Raw genomic sequence first — 19,779 nt, forward strand, 5'->3', positions numbered from 1 at the left:
TGCTAAACTGTCAGCCTGGATTTTGTGCTCAAATATCTAGAGTCCAATTTGAACCTACTCACCATCCCAAATTATATAGAAATTGCAACACAAAAACAGTACACATTGCTCTTAGTTTTCCACATAAGCAGTGTTCCTAATTTGTTGTGCACATCTTTTGCCCACATCCCTTTGGCTATTTTTCCTTCATGATGCACTATCAATTATGAGACGACTAGTGAGTACGCGAAAACAAGCAGGCTTTTATTCACAAAAGAAAGACTTGGAGCACACCCGTGCTGATGAACTGGTCAGAACTGGTCCGGTGACTGAGCAGGGGGGGTGGGAGCAGTCACCTTTATACCCGGGGGGAGAGGAGTCTCAGGCAGGGCCGGCAGGGGCGTGTCCAAGCATGTCACACACACACACAGGCAATAACTGAACAGTGGTTTACCACATTTCAGCCGTGCATTTGGCTTATTCATAAATGCGGACATGTTGTCTGCTTCTGTTGCAAATTAAGTCTGTCCTCTTCTGTGTCACACATTTCTTGAATTTTATTTAGTAGCTACATCCCCTCAATCATGGGAAAATGTTTTTGTTCACTTTGTCCTATTCTACTGCAGACTGTGATGGGAAATTTCTTCACTGAAAGTTATGAATGGAACCTTCCACCCCTGAGGGCTCAAGGTGCTCAGTTGCTGAGCGATTGCTGGATTTTTCGGCCACAATTTTATTGAGTAGTGGAAACTCCTGCCCCTGTTTCTTATAATGTTACGTATCCCTTCATAACTCTAAACACCTTCACCAAATCACCTCATTATAAAGTAAAGTAAAAGTAAAGTTTATTTATTCGTCACAAGTAAGGCTTACATTAACACTGCAATGAAGTTACTGGGAAATTCCCCTAGTCCGGCGATGTTCGGGCCAATGCACCTAACCAGCACGTCTTTCAGAATGTGGGAGGAAACCAGAGCACCCGGAGGAAACCCACGCAGACACGGGGAGAATGTGCAAACTCCACACAGACACTGACCCAACCCGGGTCCCTGGCACTATGAGGCAGCAGTGCTAACCACCATGCCGCCCCATTATCTCCTCTATTCTATTGAAAACAGCCTCTGCTTTTAAATATTTCTTTGTATCTGTGCTCCCTAATACCAGAAGCACCCCGATAAATTATTCTTACCGTCTCCGTTGTTGGGGTCTTATTATAGTTTTATATAGATTCACTATTATAGAGTAAATTTTCCAGTCCTGCCCATTGCGGGAATCATTGCGAGCAAGGCGGAAAATCTGGTGGACCATTGACCTCTGGTGGGAATTTGTGATCTTGGGGCTGGTGGGACCAGAAAATTCTTCCCTGTGTCTCGGTCTTTATATCTCTTTCCACAAAACCCAGTATCGTAATGTATTTGTTGTCATCTGTGCTTCAAGTGTTGCTTTTAGTATCTTCTGAACCTGAACACCCAGAAATCGGTCTGCTCTTTCATCCAAGTTTTACCATTTAAAATATATATTTTTTATATATCAAAATATCTCCCCACATTCATTGGCATTAAACCTCACTGACAATTATGTTTCCATTCCATTAGCTTATTAGTAAATAGTCTCCTTGCTTCCCAGAATCATTTTTAATGTCATGTTCATTCCCTGCACTCTTGTGTTCAAATCATTGATGTACACGGTGAACAAAAATGGTCCTGGAACAGGATTTTGTGGGGACAGTAGGGTAGGGCACTTTCTCAGTTACCCAAATCTGTCTTTTTCCTATTTATTTTCTTCCTTTGAACCCATTTTCAATCAAATTTACTATTTATTCCATTTTTCTATATCCAGTTATCTTTTCCAATAAGATCATAAGATATAGGAGCAGAATTAGGCCATTTGGCCCATCGAGTCTGCTCCGCCATTCAATCGTGGCTGATATAATTCTCATCCTCATTCTCCTGCTTTTTCCTCATAAGGCTTGATCCCTTATGGATCAAGAACCTATCTATGGGCAGCACAGTGGTTAGCACTGCTGCCTCACAACGCAAGAGACCCGGGTTCGATTCCCAGCTTGGGTCATTGTCTGTGCGGAGTCTGCATGTTCTCCCCGTGTCTGCGTGGGTTTCCTCCGGGTGCTCCGGTTTCCTCCCACAGTCCAAAAGATGTGCTGGTTAGGTCCATTGGCCATGTTAAATTCTCCCTCAGTGTACCCGAACAGGCGCCAGAGTGTGGCGACTCGGGGATTTTCACAGTAACTTCATTGCAGTGTCAATGTAAGCCTACTTGTGACACTAATAAATGAACTTAAGTTTCTGTCTTAAAGACACTCAATGACCTGGCCTCGGCAATGAGTTCCATAGATTCAGCACCAATAGTTTCTGTGTGGAGGTTTTCTCAAATCAACTGGGACGAAAATTTGGTACTGTCCATAATTGGTTGATTCTGGATGGCTGCTTTAAGACTGGGCAGCAAATCAAGTTGTGTCTGATTCGGGGTTACAGTCAACTTTGATCCAAACTTCATTAAATTACAGGTTTTTTGAACTGTTCTTCCATTATGAAAACGAATACATAAGTATTCATTTAACAACTTTGTTTGTTGTCCATTAACGTTGCCTGCACTTTGCAATGTCCTGAAAAATCAGCTGCTACATTTACACTAGTGTGGCCTGATCTCCAGTGTATTCGCTTTTTTGTTTTTAGATTTACAGCATTTGCAGTACTTAGTTTATTATTTCCTATGCTAATTCTGTTTCAGCAACACCAATTGAGTTAATTTTGCTAATTGCTGCCAAGTCTCAGAAACAACCTTCAGAGTTTCTACGTTCAGGTTGCTTTTGCTTTGTTGCCCCAAAAAAACTTATTTTTCTTTTAAAGAGAACATGTATCCGTCTCAAAGGAAAATGCATGTTTCTAACCCAGACTCTTTTGTGCACTTTAGTTCTCTCTTTTTGCCTAGCTTTTGTAATAGCTCGTAATAGCACTAGAGAGGTCTTGTGGCACAGTTGAGTGGCATCCCTGCCTCTGGGAATGAGTCCCACACACTAGCTGTCCTGTCTGGAGACAATACACATCTCTTTAGCCTGTGCTTAATGCTCTCTCCACTCACATTGTCTGTACCTTTAAGACTTGATTAGCTAGCATTGATTAGCTTGATTAGCATTCCAATCATTATTCTGTAAATTGAGTTTGTGTCTCTGTGTGCCCTGTTTGTGAGCACATCTCCCACTCCACCTGACGAAGGGGCAGCGCTCCGAAAGCTAGTGGCATTTGCTACCAAATAAACCTGTTGGACTTTAACCTGGTGGTGTTAGACTTCTTACTATGAGTCCCACCCCAGGACTTGCTGTCTGAGGAAGGTGCACTCATAACACAGTCAAGGGATTGAGTAACAATCTGCAAAATCTTTCCACCATGCCAATGGCAGGTGGGAGAGACGCCTGGTCAGCCCCGCGTGGTGTGGAGTGGTGCCCCACGAGCTATAAACCTAGTGACAGGCTAGAGGCCTGTTCCAGATTGGTGTGGGAACAGATGCAAATCTGCCTTGTGTACCAATAGGTAAGGGAAGTGAAACAAACAATGTAACATCACTGTTGTGTTATCTTGTATTCACTGAGAATATTTCTAATCTCTTATTTTTTTAGATGCAACAGGTGATGTTGTGCAAGTTAGTTATGTACTACATTAGCACGTTGCTATCTATATCTTTCTGGTTCTGTGCATAATTCAGACGTAGATAAATATGACCAAATAGTTTGGCTTGCATGCATTAATCAAGCAATATTATTTTTTTAAAGATTAAACAACTTAAAAGAAATTAGGTTTCCAAGTCAGTGGGCTTTTTGGATGTAAATGCTAGAAACTAGTGTCTGGACACTTATTTCCATTTTGAGAAGGTTAAAGATGCATCTTACCAAAGCAGTGTGTTAATAGTGACAGATGTAGTTTATGATTAATCTTAACTGACGTGGTTAGAGGTCTTTTAGGTTATGAGAATCATTTGGGTTAAGGTTGGTTAAAGCAGGTAATTCATTTCAAATTAAAATGATTAATACATTGGCCAGAGTGTGTCCTCTTTAAAAGCCTTCTTAAAACTACTGGTTGTGCAGAAGATTCTCTAACCCTTCCCCAGCTATGCGGTTATTTCTAAAATTAGTTTGGTTATGTAACAGCTTCATAAAATTGAAATATATCACAGTGCTCAACATAGCAGTTTACTTTTGCTGCGGCCCTTGTTAAATAAGCAAATATACCAGTCAATGACATCCAACAATTGTGCGTTGTTTTTGGTGATGTAGGTTGAGGAAGGATTTCTACCCACTGATCGCACTCCTCATTCCATCCACTGAAATCATATCATAGATTAATGAGTCTCTTTGAATCAGAATGTTACTGCATTCAGCCCATGGCAGTGCTGGTGTATTTAGAAACATAGAAACACTACAGCACAAACAGGCCCTTCGGCCCACAAGTTGTGCCGAACACATCCCTACCTTCTAGACCTACCTATAACCCTCCATCCTATTAAGTCCCATGTACTCATCCAGGAGTCTCTTAAAAGACCCTATTGAGTTCGCCTCCACCACCACTGACGGCAGCCGATTCCACTCGCCCACCACCCTCTGTGTGAAAAACTTACCCCTAACATCTCCCCTGTACCTACCCCTAACATCTCCCCTGTACCTACCCCCCAGCACCTTAAACCTGTGTCGTCTTGTAGCAGACATTTTCACCCTGGGAAAAAGCCTCTGAGAGTCCACCCGATCTATGCCTCTCAACATCTTATACACCTCTATTAGGTCTCCTCTCATCCTTCATCTCTCCAAGGAGAAAAGACCGAGCTCCCTCAGCCTATCCTCATAAGGCATGCCACTCAATCCAGGCAACATCCTTGTAAATCTCCTCTGCACCCTTTCAATCTTTTCCACATCCTTCCTATAGTGAGGCGACCAGAACTGAGCACAGTACTCCAAGTGGGGTCTGACGAGTGTCTTATATAGCTGCATCATTATCCCCGGACTCCTAAACTCAATCCCTCAATTGATAAAGGCCAGCACACCATACGCCACCTTAACCACCTCCTCCACCTGCGGGGCCAATTTCAGAGTCCTATGGACCCGGACCCCAAGGTCCTTCTGATCCTCTACAGTACTAAGAGTCTTTCCCTTTATATTGTACTCCTTCATCCCATTTGACCTGCCAAAATGGACCACGACGCATTTATCTGGGTTGAAGTCCATCTGCCACTTGTCGGCCCAGTCTTGCATCCTATCTATGTCCCTCTGTAACTTCTGACATCCCTCCAGACATTCCACAACCCCACCAACCTTCGTGTCATCGGCAAATTTACCAACCCATCCCTCCGCTTCCTCATCTAGGTCATTTATGAAAATGACAAACAGCAAGGGTCCCAGAACAGATCCCTGGGGCACACCACTGGTGACCGACCTCCATTTAGAAAAAGACCCATCTATACCCACTCTCTGCCTCCTTTGGGCAAGCCAGTTCTGGATCCACAGGGCAGCAGCCCCTTGGATCCCATGCCCTCTCACTTTTTCGAGAAGCCTTGCATGGGGGACCTTATCGCACGCCTTGCTAAAATCCATATAAACCACATCTACCACCTTCCCTTCGTCAATGTGTTTAGTCACATTTTCGAAGAACTCCACCAGGCTTGTAAGGCACGATCTGCCCTTGACAAAGCCGTGCTGAGTATTCTTGAGCATACTAAACCTCTCTAAATGCTCATATATCCTGTCCCTCAGGATCTTCTCCATCAGTTTACCAACCACTGAGGTTAGACTCATCTAGATTTATCTAGAGGAACATGGGACTTGGAGCAGAAGTGGACCATTCTGCCCTTCAAGCCTGCTCCACCATTTCGTAAGATCATGCTGTGTCTCAACTCCACTTTGCTGTCTGCCCCCCGAACCCTTGTCTATCAAAAATCTGTCCAATCTGCGTTGAACAATTTCAATGACTCAGTCTCCACTGCTTTTGAGGGAAGAGAATTCCACATACTAACAACCCTTTGAAAGAGAATAAAAATCTCCTAATCTCTGTCTTAAACTGTTTCCTGGTCCCAGTCTCTACCACAACTGGAGGTCTGTGACCAGTGGTGTGCCTCAGGGATCGGTGCTTGGTCCACTGTTATTGTCATTGATATTAATGATTTGGATGAGAATTTAGGAGGCATGGTTAGCAAATTGCAGATGACACCAAGACTGGTGGCATAGTTGACAGTGAAGAAGGTTATCTAGGATTGCAATGGGATTTTGATCAATTGGGCCCGTGGGCTGATGAATGGCAGATGGAGATTAATTTAGATAAATGTGAGGTGATACAGTTTGATAGATCGAACCAGGGCTGGATTTACTCAGTTAATGGTAGGGCATTGGGGAGAGTTATAGAACAAAGAGACCTAAGGGTACAGGTTCATAGCTCCTTGAAAGTGGAGTCACAGGTGGACAGGATGGTGAAGAAGGTATTCGGCATGCTTGATTTCATTGGTCAGAACATTGAAAATAGGAGTTGGGACGTCTTATTGAAGTTGTACAAGACATTAGTAAGGCCACACTTGGAATACTGTGTACATTTCTGGTCACCCTATTATAGAAAGGATATTATTAAACTAGAAAGAGTGCAGAAACGATTTACTAGGATGCTATTGGGACTTGATGGTTTGAGTTATAAGGAGAGGCTGGATAGACTGGGACATTTTTCCCTGTAGCAGAGGCTTAGGGGTGATCTTAAAGAGTTCTATAAAATGAGCGGCATAGAGGAGGTAGATAGTAAACATCTTTTCCAAAGGTAGGAGTTTTGAGTCCGTATGACTTTTCATCAGAGCTGAAGAGGGGTAGAATTGTGATGGGTTTTATAGTTTTGAAGGTCAGGGATAGGTAGGAGTTCAGGAGACATTTGATAAAAAGGTTATGAACACAAGGTAAAGGGAGTGGTAATGATAGTGCTAAAAACTAAGGTAGGTGCTAATCATAGAATCCTCACAGTGCAGGAGGAGGTCATTTGGCCCATGGAGTCTGCACTGACTCTTTGACCAGTCCCCCCCCCCCCCCACCCTATCCTCGTAACCTGACACATTCATCGTGACTAATTTATCTAACCTGCGCATCTTGGGGCACTAAAGGGCAATTTAGCATGGCCAATCCACCTAACCTGGACTGTGGGAGAAAACCAGAGCACCCAGAGGAAAGCCACGCAAACTTGGGGAGAGTGGCGCAATGGCATAGTGGTTAGCACTGCTGCCTCACAGCTCCAGGGACTGGGTTCAATTCCCTGGATTGAGCGAAGGTGTTTGCAAGGCGGTCACCAGGCTGTGTTTAGTCTCCCCAGTGTTGAGGAGACTGCATTTTGAGCAGCAACTGCAGTAGACTAAATTGAAGTGCAATCGAATTGCTGCTTCAACCTCTCAAAACTCCACACTGTCTGTGTGGAGTTTGCACATTCTCCCCGTGTCTGCGTGGGTTTCCTCCGGGTGCTCCAGTTTCCTCCCACTGTCCAAAGATGTGCGGGTTAGGTTGATTGGACATGTTAAATTAACCCTTAGTTCCCCGGGATGTGATAGTTTTGAAGGATTAGCAGGGTAACTAAGCAGGGATAGGGCCTGGGTGGGATTGTGGTCAGTGCAGACTCAATGGCCTGAATAACCTCCTTCTGCACTGTAGGGATTCTATGAACGTACAAACTCCACACTGGCTGTGGCATGAAGGTCAGACAGCAGAATGTGTTATCGGTAAAGAACAAAGGTCAATACACTGAAAGAAAACCATAAAAGCAAGTTACGGTCTGGCCCTGTGGGAGGTGAGGGAGAGGTGTTGGGAATACATACAAATCAACACTGGTGACTGTCTGGAACAAGCTGCCAGAAGCAGTAGTGGAGGCAGGTACAATTTTGTCTTTTAAAAAGTGTTCAGACAGTAAAATGGGTATCGAGGGATATGGGCCAAATGCGGGCAATTGGGTGGGACTAGCTTAGGGGTTTAAAAACAAAGGGGCGGCATGGACAAATTGGGCAGAAGGGCCTGTTTCCATGCTGTAAACCTCAATGACTCTAAAAATAGGACAGAGTTCATGGTCTGAAGTCGTTGAACTCAATGTAGAGTCCAGAAGAATGTACAGTGTCTAATCAGAAGATTGAAGTGCTGTTTCCCCAGTTTGCATTGGGCTTCTGGACCATTGTGGCAGACCGAGGACAGAAATACAGGATGACAGCAAGCTGGTGAATTGAAATGACAAGCGACAAGAAGGTTGAAGTCATGCCTGTGGATTGAGCGAAGGTGTTTGCAAGGCGGTCACCAGGCTGTGTTTAGTCTCCCCAGTGTTGAGGAGACTGCATTTTGAGCAGCAACTGCAGTAGACTAAATTGAAGTGCAATCGAATTGCTGCTTCAACCTCTCAACAACATAAAAACCCATCAGACTTCTGCTTCTCCAGCTCCATTCATCCCTACTCTCTGCTTCCTGGTTAGTCGACTTTATCCATGGCAACAAAACCAGAAAATGCTGGAAAATCTCAGCAGGTCTGACATATTTCCACAGTAACTTCATTGCAGTGTTAATGTAAGCCTACACGTGACACTAATAAATAAGCATCTCTGGAGCAAGAATAGAGCCAACATTTCAAGTCTGGATGACCCTTCTCCACGGATGCTGACAGACTTGGTGACAATTTCCAGCATTTTCTGATTCCGGCATCCTCAGTATTTTGCTTTTATCTTTGTCCATGGCAACATGCGGCCCCCTGCAACATGTAATCTTATTGTGTGTGGTCATCTTTGATGTGGCACTTTATCATGTGAGCTGCTTAGCTTCAATCCCTCTCCTGCTCAGACTCCTTGAATATCCGTCTTTCCCATACTCATTTAGTCCTATATAAAAACAAAATTGGACTTTGCATCAACAATGTTTTGTGAAAGATGACGGGGGGAATTCTACTGCCCCGTCCATCATGGGAATCGTAGTGGGTAAGGGGCAGACTATGCAAAGGTCCCTTGACCACAGGTGGGATTCTCCGGTTTTGGGGCAAATGCACCTGGAAAATACCACCCGACTTTATAACCATTCTCCATGAAAAGTCCCCCCCCCCACAACCACATTAATTCCATGATAATATGAAGTTTGCAATCTCTGTTTGGCCTTTTGCTGACCAGTGCAAACTACTTAACCGATAATAATCCCTCAAACTTGAATCCTTAACTTCTTCAGGTCTAGAGGAATTAAGCCACCCAAGCCTATTGGGCGGCACGGTGGCACAGTGGTTAGTGCTGCTGCCTCACAGCTCCAGGGACCCGGGTTCGATTCCCGGCTTGGGTCACTGTCTGTGAGGAGTCTGCACGTTCTCCCTGTGTCTGCGTGGGTTTCCTCCGGGTGCTCATGTTTCCTCCCACATTCTGAAAGACGTGCTGGTTAGGTGCATTGACCCGAACAGGGGCCGGAGTGTGGCGACTAGGGGAATTTCACAGTAATTTCATTGCAGTGTTAATGTAAGCCTTACTTGTGACTAATAAATAAATAATATTGCTGTTATAACCTTCACTAAATGGGGTGGCTAAACCTCCATATAATGGCTGGAATTTTACCGGCACACCCGCCCCTATTCCGGGGGCGGAAGAGGCTCGGAGAACGGCATTCTCCGTTGGCCTCGGGCGGGATCGTATGAACTTCAGACAGACGTGCCAGTAAAATTCCGCCCATAGAGTAAGAGTAGGAAGGCAGTGGAGGGGTCCCCTGCGGTCATCTCCCCCCAAAACAGATGTACCATTCTGGAAACTGTTGGAGGATTTGGCTCACCAAGTGGAAGGTGGCAGCAACCAGGTTCATGGCACCGTGGCTGTCTTTGCTGCACAGGAGGGCAGGAAAAAAGTGGCAGAGTGATAGGGGTTCAGTTGTAAAGGGAATAAAGAGGCGTTTCTGCAAATGAGATATTACGTTGCCTCCCTGGTGCAAGGGTCAAGGATGTCTCCGAGCAGCTGCAGTGCATTCTGGAGGGGAAGGGTGAACAGCCAGCTCTCGTGGTGCATATCGGCACCAACGATATAGTAAAAAATGGATGAGGTTCTACAAGTTGAATTTAGGACGTTAGGAGTTAAAGTAAAAAGTAGGAGCTCGAAGGTAGTAACCTCAGGATTGCTGCCAGTGCCACGTGCTAGTCAGAATAGGAATGTCAGGATAGCTAAGATGAATACATGGTTTGGCTAAGGTCAAGTGTAATTTCGACATGCTGTACTTGGTTGAAGTCATAAGGTTACATTCACTTGAAGCAATTTTTTTAAGTGGTATCTTCTCGGCCTTTTGGCTAAGATCAAGTGTAGTATGGTCGGCAGCCCATGGTCGGCTGCACTTGGTTGAGGTCATTAGGTTACACTGAAGCTTCATATGTTTCATATGAAGCAATTTTTTAAAGCGGCATCTCGGCCTTTTGGCTAAGATGCAAATGAGCTCAAGTCTTGGAGGAGGAACCTCCCCCTTCTCCAATCAGCTTGGCTCATGTAGATCAGGCCCAGGACAGGGTGGTTTGGTCGCTCGCCCTGTCTTGTCAGCCTGGATCTGAAATGTCTCAACTTGTTGAGACTCTGAATTGGGTTTGATTTGATTGAATTGGAAAAGTATTTTTAAAAAAATTTTTTTTAAAGTGGTATCTCAGCCTTTTGGCTAAGATGCAAATGAGATCAAGCCTTGGAGGAGGTGCAATGCCTACTCTTGGATCATGTAGATGAAGCCCAAGACAGAAGATGAGAGGCCTGTCTTGTCAGCTTGGATCGGGAATGTCTCACTTACTGAGACTCTGAATTGGACTTTGATTGGATTGAATTGGATATATAAACAAAAAAAAATACATGGTTTGAGAGATGGTGCAAGAGGGAAGGATTCAAATTCCTGGGACATTGGAACTGGTTCTGTGGGAGGTGGGACCAGTACAAATCGGATGGTCTGCACCTGGGCAGGTCTGGAATCAATGTCCTCGGGGGAGTGTTTGCTAGTGCTGTTGGGGAGGGTTAAACTAGTGTGGCAGGGGGATGGGAACCGATGCAGGAAGTCAGAGGGAAGTAAAGGAGGGACAGAAACTAAAGGCAGCAAGGGGAAAAATGGAAGGTAGAGAAACCAAAGACAAAAATCAAAAAGGGCCATAGTACAGAGACTGTGGAGAACTCAGTGAATGGGTCCAATAAGGCAGGGAGAATGTACAAAACATGACAGGACAGACGGTCTGAGAAAGCAGGGCAGAGAGCAAGGGAAGTGTAGATTAAACTGCATTTATTTCAATGCAAGAGCCCTGACAGGCAAGACAGATGAACTCAGGACATGGATGGGTACATGAGACTGGGATATTATAGCTATTTGTTGAAACATGGCTAAGGGAGGGACAGGACTGACAATTCAGAGTCTTCAATGTTCCAGGGTATAGTTGCTATAGGAAAAATAGACAGGAGGTAAGAGAGGGGCGGAGTTGCGTTTATGATTAGGGAGAACATCATGGCAGTATTGAGAGGGGATATATTCTTGGGTTCGCCCACTGAGTCTATGTGGTTAGAAGGGAGAGATCTTTGATAGGATTGCACTATAGGCCCCCAAATAGTCAGTGGGAAATTGAGGAGCAAATATGTAAGGAGATTCCAGGTACCTTCAAGAAAAATAGGGTGGTAATAGTAGGGGATGTTAACTTTCCCAACATTGACTGGGATAGCCATAGTATTAGGGACTTGGATGGAGAGAAATTTGTTGAGTGTATTCAGGAGGAATTTCTCATTCAGTTTGCGGATGGCCTGACTAGAGAGGGGGCAAAACTTGACCTCCTCTTGGGAAATAAGGAAGGGCAGGTGACAGAAGTGTTAGTGAGGGATCACTTTGGGACCAGTGACCATAATTCCATTAGTTTTAAGATAGCTATGGAGAACGATAGGTCTGGCCTAAAAGTTAAAATTCTAAATTGGGGTAAGGCAGTTTTGATGGTATTAGACAGGAACTTTCAAAAGTTAATTGAGGAGTCTGTTGGCAGGCAAAAGGACGTCTGGTAAGTGGGATGCTTTCAAAAGTGTGCTAACCAGAGTTCAGGTTAAGCACTTTCCTTTTAGAGTGAAGGGCAAGGCTGGTAGAAGTAGAGAACCCTTGATGACTTGGAATGCTGAGGCCCTGGTCAAAAAGAAGAAGAAGGCATATGACATGCATAGGCAGCTGGGATCAAGTGGATCCCTTGAACAGTATAGAGATTGTCAGAGTAGAGTTAAGAGAGAAATCAGGAAAGCAAAAGGAGACATGAGATTACTTTGGCAGATAAGGCAAAGGAGAATCCAAAGAGCTTCTATAAATACATAAAGGGCAAAAGAGTAACTAGGAGAGACCAAGGCCTTTTAAGGGTCAACAAGATCATCTATGTGCAGATCTACAAGAGATGGGTGATATCCTAAATGAATATTTCTCATTGGTATTTACTGTTGAGAAAAGCATGAATGTTAGGGAACTTGGGGAAATAAATAGTGATGTCTTGAGGAGTGTACATATTTCAGAGAAGGAGGTGCTAGAAGTCTTAAAGCACATCAAGGTAAATAAATTCCCAGGACCTGATAAAATGTATCCCAGGAAGTTGTGGGAGCCCAGGGAGGAAATTGCATGTCCCCTAGCAGAGATATTTGAATCATTGACAGCCACAGATGAGGTATCTGAAGATTGGAGGGTAGCAAATGTTTAAGAAGAGCTGCAAGGAAAAGCCTGGGAACTACAGACCGGTGCGCCTAATGTCTGTAGCAGGTAAGTTGTTAGAAGGTATTCCTGAGAGACAGGATCGGCAGGCATTTAGAGAGGCAAGGACTGATTAGGGACAGTCAGCATGGTTTTGTGAGTGAAAAATCATGTCTCTCAAATTTGATTGAGTTTTTTGAAGGGGTAACCTAGAAGGTAGATGAGGGCAGTGCAGCCAACATTGTCTACATGGACTTTAGCAAGGCCTTTGACAAGGTACCGCGTGGTACGTTGTTGCATAAAGTTAAATCTCACGGGATCCAGGGTGAGGTAACCAATTGGATACAAAATCGACTTGACAACAGAAGACAGAGGGTGGTTGTAGAGGGTTTTTTTTCGAACTGGAGGCCTGTAACCAGTGGTGTGCCTCAGGGATCAGTGCTGGGTCCACTGTTATTTGTCATTTATATTAATGATTTGGATGAGAATTTATGGGGCATGGTTAATAAGTTTGCAGATGACACCAAGATTGGTGGCAAAGTGGACAGCGAAGATTGGTATCTAGGATTGCAACAGGATCTTGATCAATTGAGCTAGTGGGCCGACGAATGGCAGATGGAGTTTAATTTAGATGAATGTGAGGTGATGCATTTTGGTAAATTGAACCAGGGCAGGACTTACTCAGTTAATGGTAGGGTATTGGGGAGAGTTCTTGAACAAAGAGATCTAGGGGTACAGATTCATAGCTCTTTGAAAGTGGAGTCACAGGTGGACAGGATGGTGAAGAAGGCATTCGGCATGCTTGGTTTCATTGGTCAGAACTTTGAACACAGGAGTTGGAATGTCTTGTTGAAGTTATACAAGACATTAGTAAGGCCACACTTGGAATACTGTGTGCAGTTCTGGTCACCCTATTATAGAAAGGATATTATTAAACTAGAAAGAGTGCAGAAAAGATTTATTAGGATGCTACTGGGACTTGATGGTTTGAGTATAAGGAGAGGCGGGGACTTTTCTCCCTGGAGCGTAGGAGACTTAGGGGATGATCTTATAGAGGTCTATAAAGTAATGAGGGGCATAGATGAGATAGGTAGTCAACATCTTTTCCCAAAAGTAGGGGAGTCTAAAACTAGAGGGCATAGGTTTAAGGTGAAAGGGGAGAGATACAAAAGTGTCCAGAGGGGCAATTCTTTCACACACAGGATGGCGAGTGTCTGGAACAAGCTGCCAGAGGTAGTAGTAGAGGTGGGTACAATTTTGTCTTTTAAGACGCATTTAGACAGTTACAGGAGTAAGATAAGTATAGAGGGACATAGGCCAAATGCAGGCAATTGGGACTAGCTTAGTGGTAAAAACTGGATGGCATGAATAAGTTGGGCCAAAGGGCCTGTTTCCATGCTGTGAACCTGTAGGTTTCAAATGCAGCATAATTAAAAGTCAACCCTACCTCCTTTAGTACTTTGCATTATTAGTTGCGAAATTATGCATTCTGATTGTAGATCCGCACTCCCATTGTTTTTATGTCATTTAAAGTCTTACCATTAATGGTATTTCCTTGCCCTAATCATCATCTCTGCATATCCTGCTTACCTTGTGCAAACTTGCTATTTGGGTGAAGTGCACTACCGTCGTGCTGTCGATTGTCCAAAGGAAATGTAGCATAGTAACTTTGGCAGCTGTCAATGCATCTTTTACCAATTTGATACATTTGTGCACTAAAGGTTGTTTGCTCCTCCAGTAACCTGGATTGAATCTTGTGGCTTGTGCTATCAAATAAACCTGTTGGACTTTAACCTGGTGTTGTGAGACTTCTTATTGAATCTGGAGCACAGAGATAAAGTGATCTCGTATTGTGTTGGGAGATTTGGCTGTATGACATAACTTGAAGCTTTCCAAATGAATACTGGTCAAGCAGCCAGCTCCTGTACAAATCGAGGTAATTGCCCTTCTATCTGCAAATACTGTTTGAATGGTCATGGTGCATACCAAAATTCTCATCTGAGACCCTCCTAAGATCCCTGGATTTTTCCCCCTTTTACTGTCTTGTGATTTCCACCTGGAATAAAATCGTGGTTGGCGGAATCCAAGTTGGTTTCCAAGGGGTAAGAAACCTGGGGTAACTTAACAGCTCACTTGCTCAGATTTTGCTGGGAAAAGTGTTAAAAGCATTCTCATATATTATATCTTTTGTTAGATTGTTCAGTATTCTGTTCACTTTGAATGCAGTCCATTGAGTCTGTTGTCTACTAAGATCCCTAGGTTTCTTTCAGCTTTATCTTTAGCTATTGCAACATCACTAATGAAGTACCTGTGTGTTATTTTTGCCCGCCGCAGTAAATAATCATAGAATTCCTACAGTGAAGAAGGAGGCCATTCGGCCCGTTGCATCTGCACTGACCACAATCCTAACCAGGTCCTATCCCCATAATCCCATGCATTTACCCTAGCTCGTCCCCCTGACACCAAGGGAGAATTTAGCTCTGTCCTTGTCTTTAGTACTTTAGCTTTGTCTGCATTAAAGTTCAAATGCGATCTGCCTACTTGAATATTTCACCGAACGCATTGTATAACTTCTGACTTGTTTCTCCGAAGCTATAGTTCTTACTGCTCTGCAGACTTGATTTGCCTTCAAAACAGTGGATATACAAGTGCGAATTCAAATCAGCAATCTCCCCTTGGAGTTCATTTCTAATTACTTTTATGTTTATGACATAATAGGAATGCCATTTAAATTTCTATGGAAAGAGGCAACCAGGTCTGAAGATTGTGATGAAACATTAAACCGTTGTGGGATTTGGGTGGAAAGGTGACTACCCACATTGGTTTATTGGACTTGTGCGATGATTTGCAATATGAATTCTAGACGTTAGTGGCAGCATTTCATTTGTTATGCTCTAAGACACTTATGGGCTTTGAGGTTATATCAGTGTAATGTTAAAATTAGTAGACTACTAAGTAGTGATCTTTGTTGAAATGCCCTGAAAATCCGTATTGTGTCAAGATAAACAGAACTGCTGCCTCACAGTGCCAGAGACCCAAGCTTGATTCCTGGCTTGGGTCACTGTTTGTGCGGAGGCTGCACGTTCTCCCCATGTCTGCGTGAGTTTCCTCTCAATCCGAAAGACGTGCTGGTTAGGTGCATTGGCCATGCTAAATTCTCTCTGTGTACCCGAACAGGTGCTGGAGTGTGGCGACTAGGGGATTTTCACAGTAACTTCATTGCAGTGTTAATGTAAGCCTACTTGTGACACTGATAAATAAATGTTTTTGCAATTTTACCTTATTAATATATGTAAACACAGTTTGAAATGAGCTGATCAATGAAACTTTTTGTCTTTCATTTGGATGGTACCAATATAAATCCCTTTGGTTAAATGGGCTGGTTGCTAATTTGATGCTGACATAAGTTTGTTGTCTTATGTTTGTTTCTAACTTGAATCAGACTCAAGAATCCTCATGGAAGGCAAAGGAAAAAGTAAAAGAATAATGAAATATAAACGGTATTTACATCATTGTACAAGGAGTGAAATAAAGATTGGGATTAACAGATGGGACTAAGGGAGAAACTTAAACACAAACTTTAAAAAATATTTTTTTAACAAACTGCAACAATTAATTTTCTAAAGAGGGAATCAGACTCCAAATTTGTAAAGTTGTTTTTTCATGGCCAGAATGCCTTTTAAATCTTTTAGTGGTGATTCAAGTTTTCAATGGCCTTTAATGTGATAATGGTGGGTAATTAATTGACTTCATAGCTGAATAGTGATTTCTGTGGTAAAACAGAAACGTAATATTTTGTGTTTGAAGACTGCCACAGTGCATCCAATGGGAAAGCAGAGTATCACTGACAGCAGATTCCAAATTTCTGCACTTTATCTGGCATCCAGGAATGCACAGTTTTGCTGTCAGATTTACTCAATAATAACACTTGAGTCATGCCACTATTGCTACAGTGTAATGACTTCAATCGGGCAATGGAGGTTAGCTTATTGGAATATGAAGCACCCCCTTTTCAGTTTTCCCAAAAACCCTTTGTTGATGTTTTGATTGCACTTCAGCCCCCCACGTTCCTGATCTACGGGCATCCAGTGCAGAGGGGGCGGGGAAGGAGGAGGACCTCCTCGTGAACCTGCTCCTGAGCCTGGCGAGGCATGCCATTTACAGGTCCAGGCAGCGGGTGACTAAGGGGGGTCATCCAACCTAACTATCTGCCCCTCTACTGCGGCTATATTCGTGGCCAGGTATCCCTGAAGAGGGAGCATGTGGTGTCTGAGGGCACCGTTAATGCCTGGGCACGACAGGGACTGGGGTGCATTATTGACCCCTTTAACCCGAACAGAAAGCAAAGAGTGGGGTAAATAGGTGTTTTTCTGGTTGGAGATCAGTGACTAGTGGTGTACCTCAGGGATCATTGTTGTGACTGCCATTGTTCACGATTTACATAAATGATTTGGAGTTGGGGACCAAGTGTAGTGTGTCAAAATTCGCAGATGACATTAAGATGGGTGGCAGAGCAAAGTGTGCCGAGGACACTGAAAGTCTGCAAAGGGATGTAGTCTAAGTGAGTGGGCGAGGGTCTGGCAGATGGAGTACAGTGTTGGTAAATGCGAGGTCATCCATTTTGGTAAGAATAACAGCAAAATGGACTATTATTTAAATATAAAAAATTGCAGCATGCTGCTGTGCAGAGGGACCTGGGTGTCCTTGTGCAGGAATCTCAAGGAGTTGGTTTGCAGTTGCAGCAGGTAATTAAGAAGGCAAATGGAATTTTGTCCTTTATTGCTGGAGGGATGGAGTTTAAAAACAGCGAGGTTATGTTGCAGCTGTATAAGGTGCTGGTGAGGCCACACCTGGAGTACTGTGTACAGTTTTGGTCTCCTTACTTGAGAAAGGATATATTGGTACTGGAGGGGGTGCAAAGGGGATTCACTAGGATGATTCTGGAGTTGAGGGTTGGCTTATGAAGAAAGATTGCGTAGACTGGGGCTGTACTCACTGGAATTCAGAAGAATGAGGGGAGATCTTATAGAAATATATAAGATTATGAAGGGAATAGATAAGATCGAAGCAGGGAAGTTGTTTCCACTGGTGGGTGAAACTGGAACTGGGGGGCATAGCCTCAAAATAAGGGGAAGCAGATTTAGGACTGAGTTGAGGAGGAACTTCTTCACACAAAGGGTTGTGAATCTGTGGAGTTCCCTGCCCAGTGAAGCAGTTGAGGCTACCTCATTGAATGTTTTTAAGGCAAGGATAGATAAATTTTTGAACAGTAAAGGAATTAAGGGTATGGTGAGCAGGTGGGTAAGTGGAGCTGAGTCCATGAGGAGATCAGCCATGATCTTATTGAATGGCAGAGCAGACTCGAGGGGCCAGATGGCCTACTCCTGCTCCTAGTTCTTACGTTATGTTCTTAATCACATGTTAATTTGATGTTTAATTTTCCTTTCAGCTTTGCCTTTTGTTTCGGGGCAGCTCCCCTCTTTTTGGGAGCTGCCCCTTTTCAGTTGTCCCCGAGTTAGTTTGAGTGGGTTTATTTGGTTGGACAATAAAAGATGTCCCTGATTAAGGAGTCAATTGATGGGCCAATCAGGGAGTCTTTTCCTTGAATTTAACTGGGAGTGTTAGTTCCTCTGGGACTCCCGAAGGTAGACTGCTGACGGATAGCACTCTGTGTACTGCTGTTGGAATTGTAAATAAAGGGACTTTGGTGAAGGGACTTCTGCCTCCAAAGACTTATTACATACAGCAACTTCTGGACCAACATGTTTGCTCATAGAAACATAGAAAATAGGCACTGTGAGCCTGATGTGCCATTCATTATGAGCATGGCTGATCATCAAACTTGGTAGCCTGATCCTGCCTTCTCCCCCTCCACCGCCCTATTCCTTTGATTCCCCTTCACATCAAGTGCTGTATCTAACCGACTCTTGAAAACATACAATGTTTTAGCCTCAACTTCTTTGTGGTTGTGAATTCCACATGCTGACCACTCTCTGGGTGAAGAAATTTCTCCTCATCTCTGTCCTAAAGAGTCCTCCAACATGATGCCTTCTTTAGGATTTTGTGACTGTTGACCTTCATTCTGAAGCATTTACATTTTGTTCATTTTATTAGATAGTGGATTTTCTAATGATTGAATTCTAATCTGTTGAGTCCGAGAATTTTAAGTGGCTATTTTTCCTTGAAGTCTGCATTGTGTGTGGGATGTTAACATTGGAAATTGGAATGGAAATTCCAATTCTGTTTGGAAATGGCTTTTCTATTTTGTGCAAATAGCGAGAGCACCAAGCTCTCCCAGGTAAAGTAATGAGCATTCCCTTTCCTCTGTCCCATGATGTTCTTTGGCCTCAATCTCAGAAGACCACGAATTCTGCACCAGTTCAAATTTGTTTTTCATTCCAGCATTAATTGCTCGATTTGTCCTGAATTGTCAACCGTTTTGTGCTGTTAGTGACTGCAGCCTTGAACTTGCATTGGGATGACTCCCAAAGTCCGAAAGATGTGCTGTTCAGGTGCATTGGCCATACTAAATTCTCCCACAGTGTACCCAAACAGGCATCGGAGTGTGGCGACTAGGGGATTTTTACTGCAACTTCATTGCAGTGTTTGTATAAGCCTACTTGTGACACTAATGAAATAAACTTTAAAAATTGTACGAATGCTTACTGCAATTTGTTGAAATTCCTCCATTACGCCAATGGAGCATTAATCCACTTATAATTAACTGGTTAATGCTACCACTATATAGCAGAGAGGAATTTTGACTACTCTTGGGCTATGTGCCACATATTCCATAATATCTCAAAGTCTAAGTATTGGATAGATCAGCAGATTAAACCTTCTTTCTATTAGTTACAACCAACCTTGGATCCAGGGGTGAAATAATCAAATGGCTTCCATTTCCCCACATTCCCCCTCCCTCCCCAACAACTCCCATTGAAATGATTTAAGCAGAGATCTTATTGCATAAAGACAATTTGAGAACAGAATATTGCAAAAATTGCTTTTCCAGTGATAAAATAAAATTGTAAACATGCAAAAGAAAAAAAAACTCAACAAACAAACTCATTCTAGTGTTTACTGCTACTCATGACTTGTTTTTCTTGATTACAAGTTGT

General features: G+C 43.4%; 2 protein-coding genes across 7 annotated transcripts in view; one reads left to right on the plus strand and one right to left on the minus strand.

Annotated features, from left to right (window-relative positions):
- cmss1 (cms1 ribosomal small subunit homolog) overlaps positions 1–19,779 on the plus strand; it is a 331,630-nt gene that overhangs the window by 34,409 nt on the left and 277,442 nt on the right. The window lies entirely within an intron of this gene.
- Positions 1–19,779, minus strand: part of filip1l (filamin A interacting protein 1-like) — a 253,006-nt gene that overhangs the window by 15,283 nt on the left and 217,944 nt on the right. Inside the window, exon 6 of one of the 4 annotated variants that reach the window (XM_078232877.1) lies at positions 8,833–8,853. The exons of the other annotated variants lie outside the window; for them this stretch is intronic. Within the exon in view, the coding sequence (XP_078089003.1) occupies positions 8,848–8,853 (6 nt within the window). The 3' untranslated portion in view covers positions 8,833–8,847. Of the gene's footprint in view, positions 1–8,832; positions 8,854–19,779 lie in introns of those variants that run through there. 4 annotated transcript variants of the gene reach the window in all.

Source organism: Mustelus asterias, chromosome 17, assembly GCF_964213995.1.
Source record: "Mustelus asterias chromosome 17, sMusAst1.hap1.1, whole genome shotgun sequence".
NCBI lineage: Eukaryota > Metazoa > Chordata > Chondrichthyes > Carcharhiniformes > Triakidae > Mustelus > Mustelus asterias.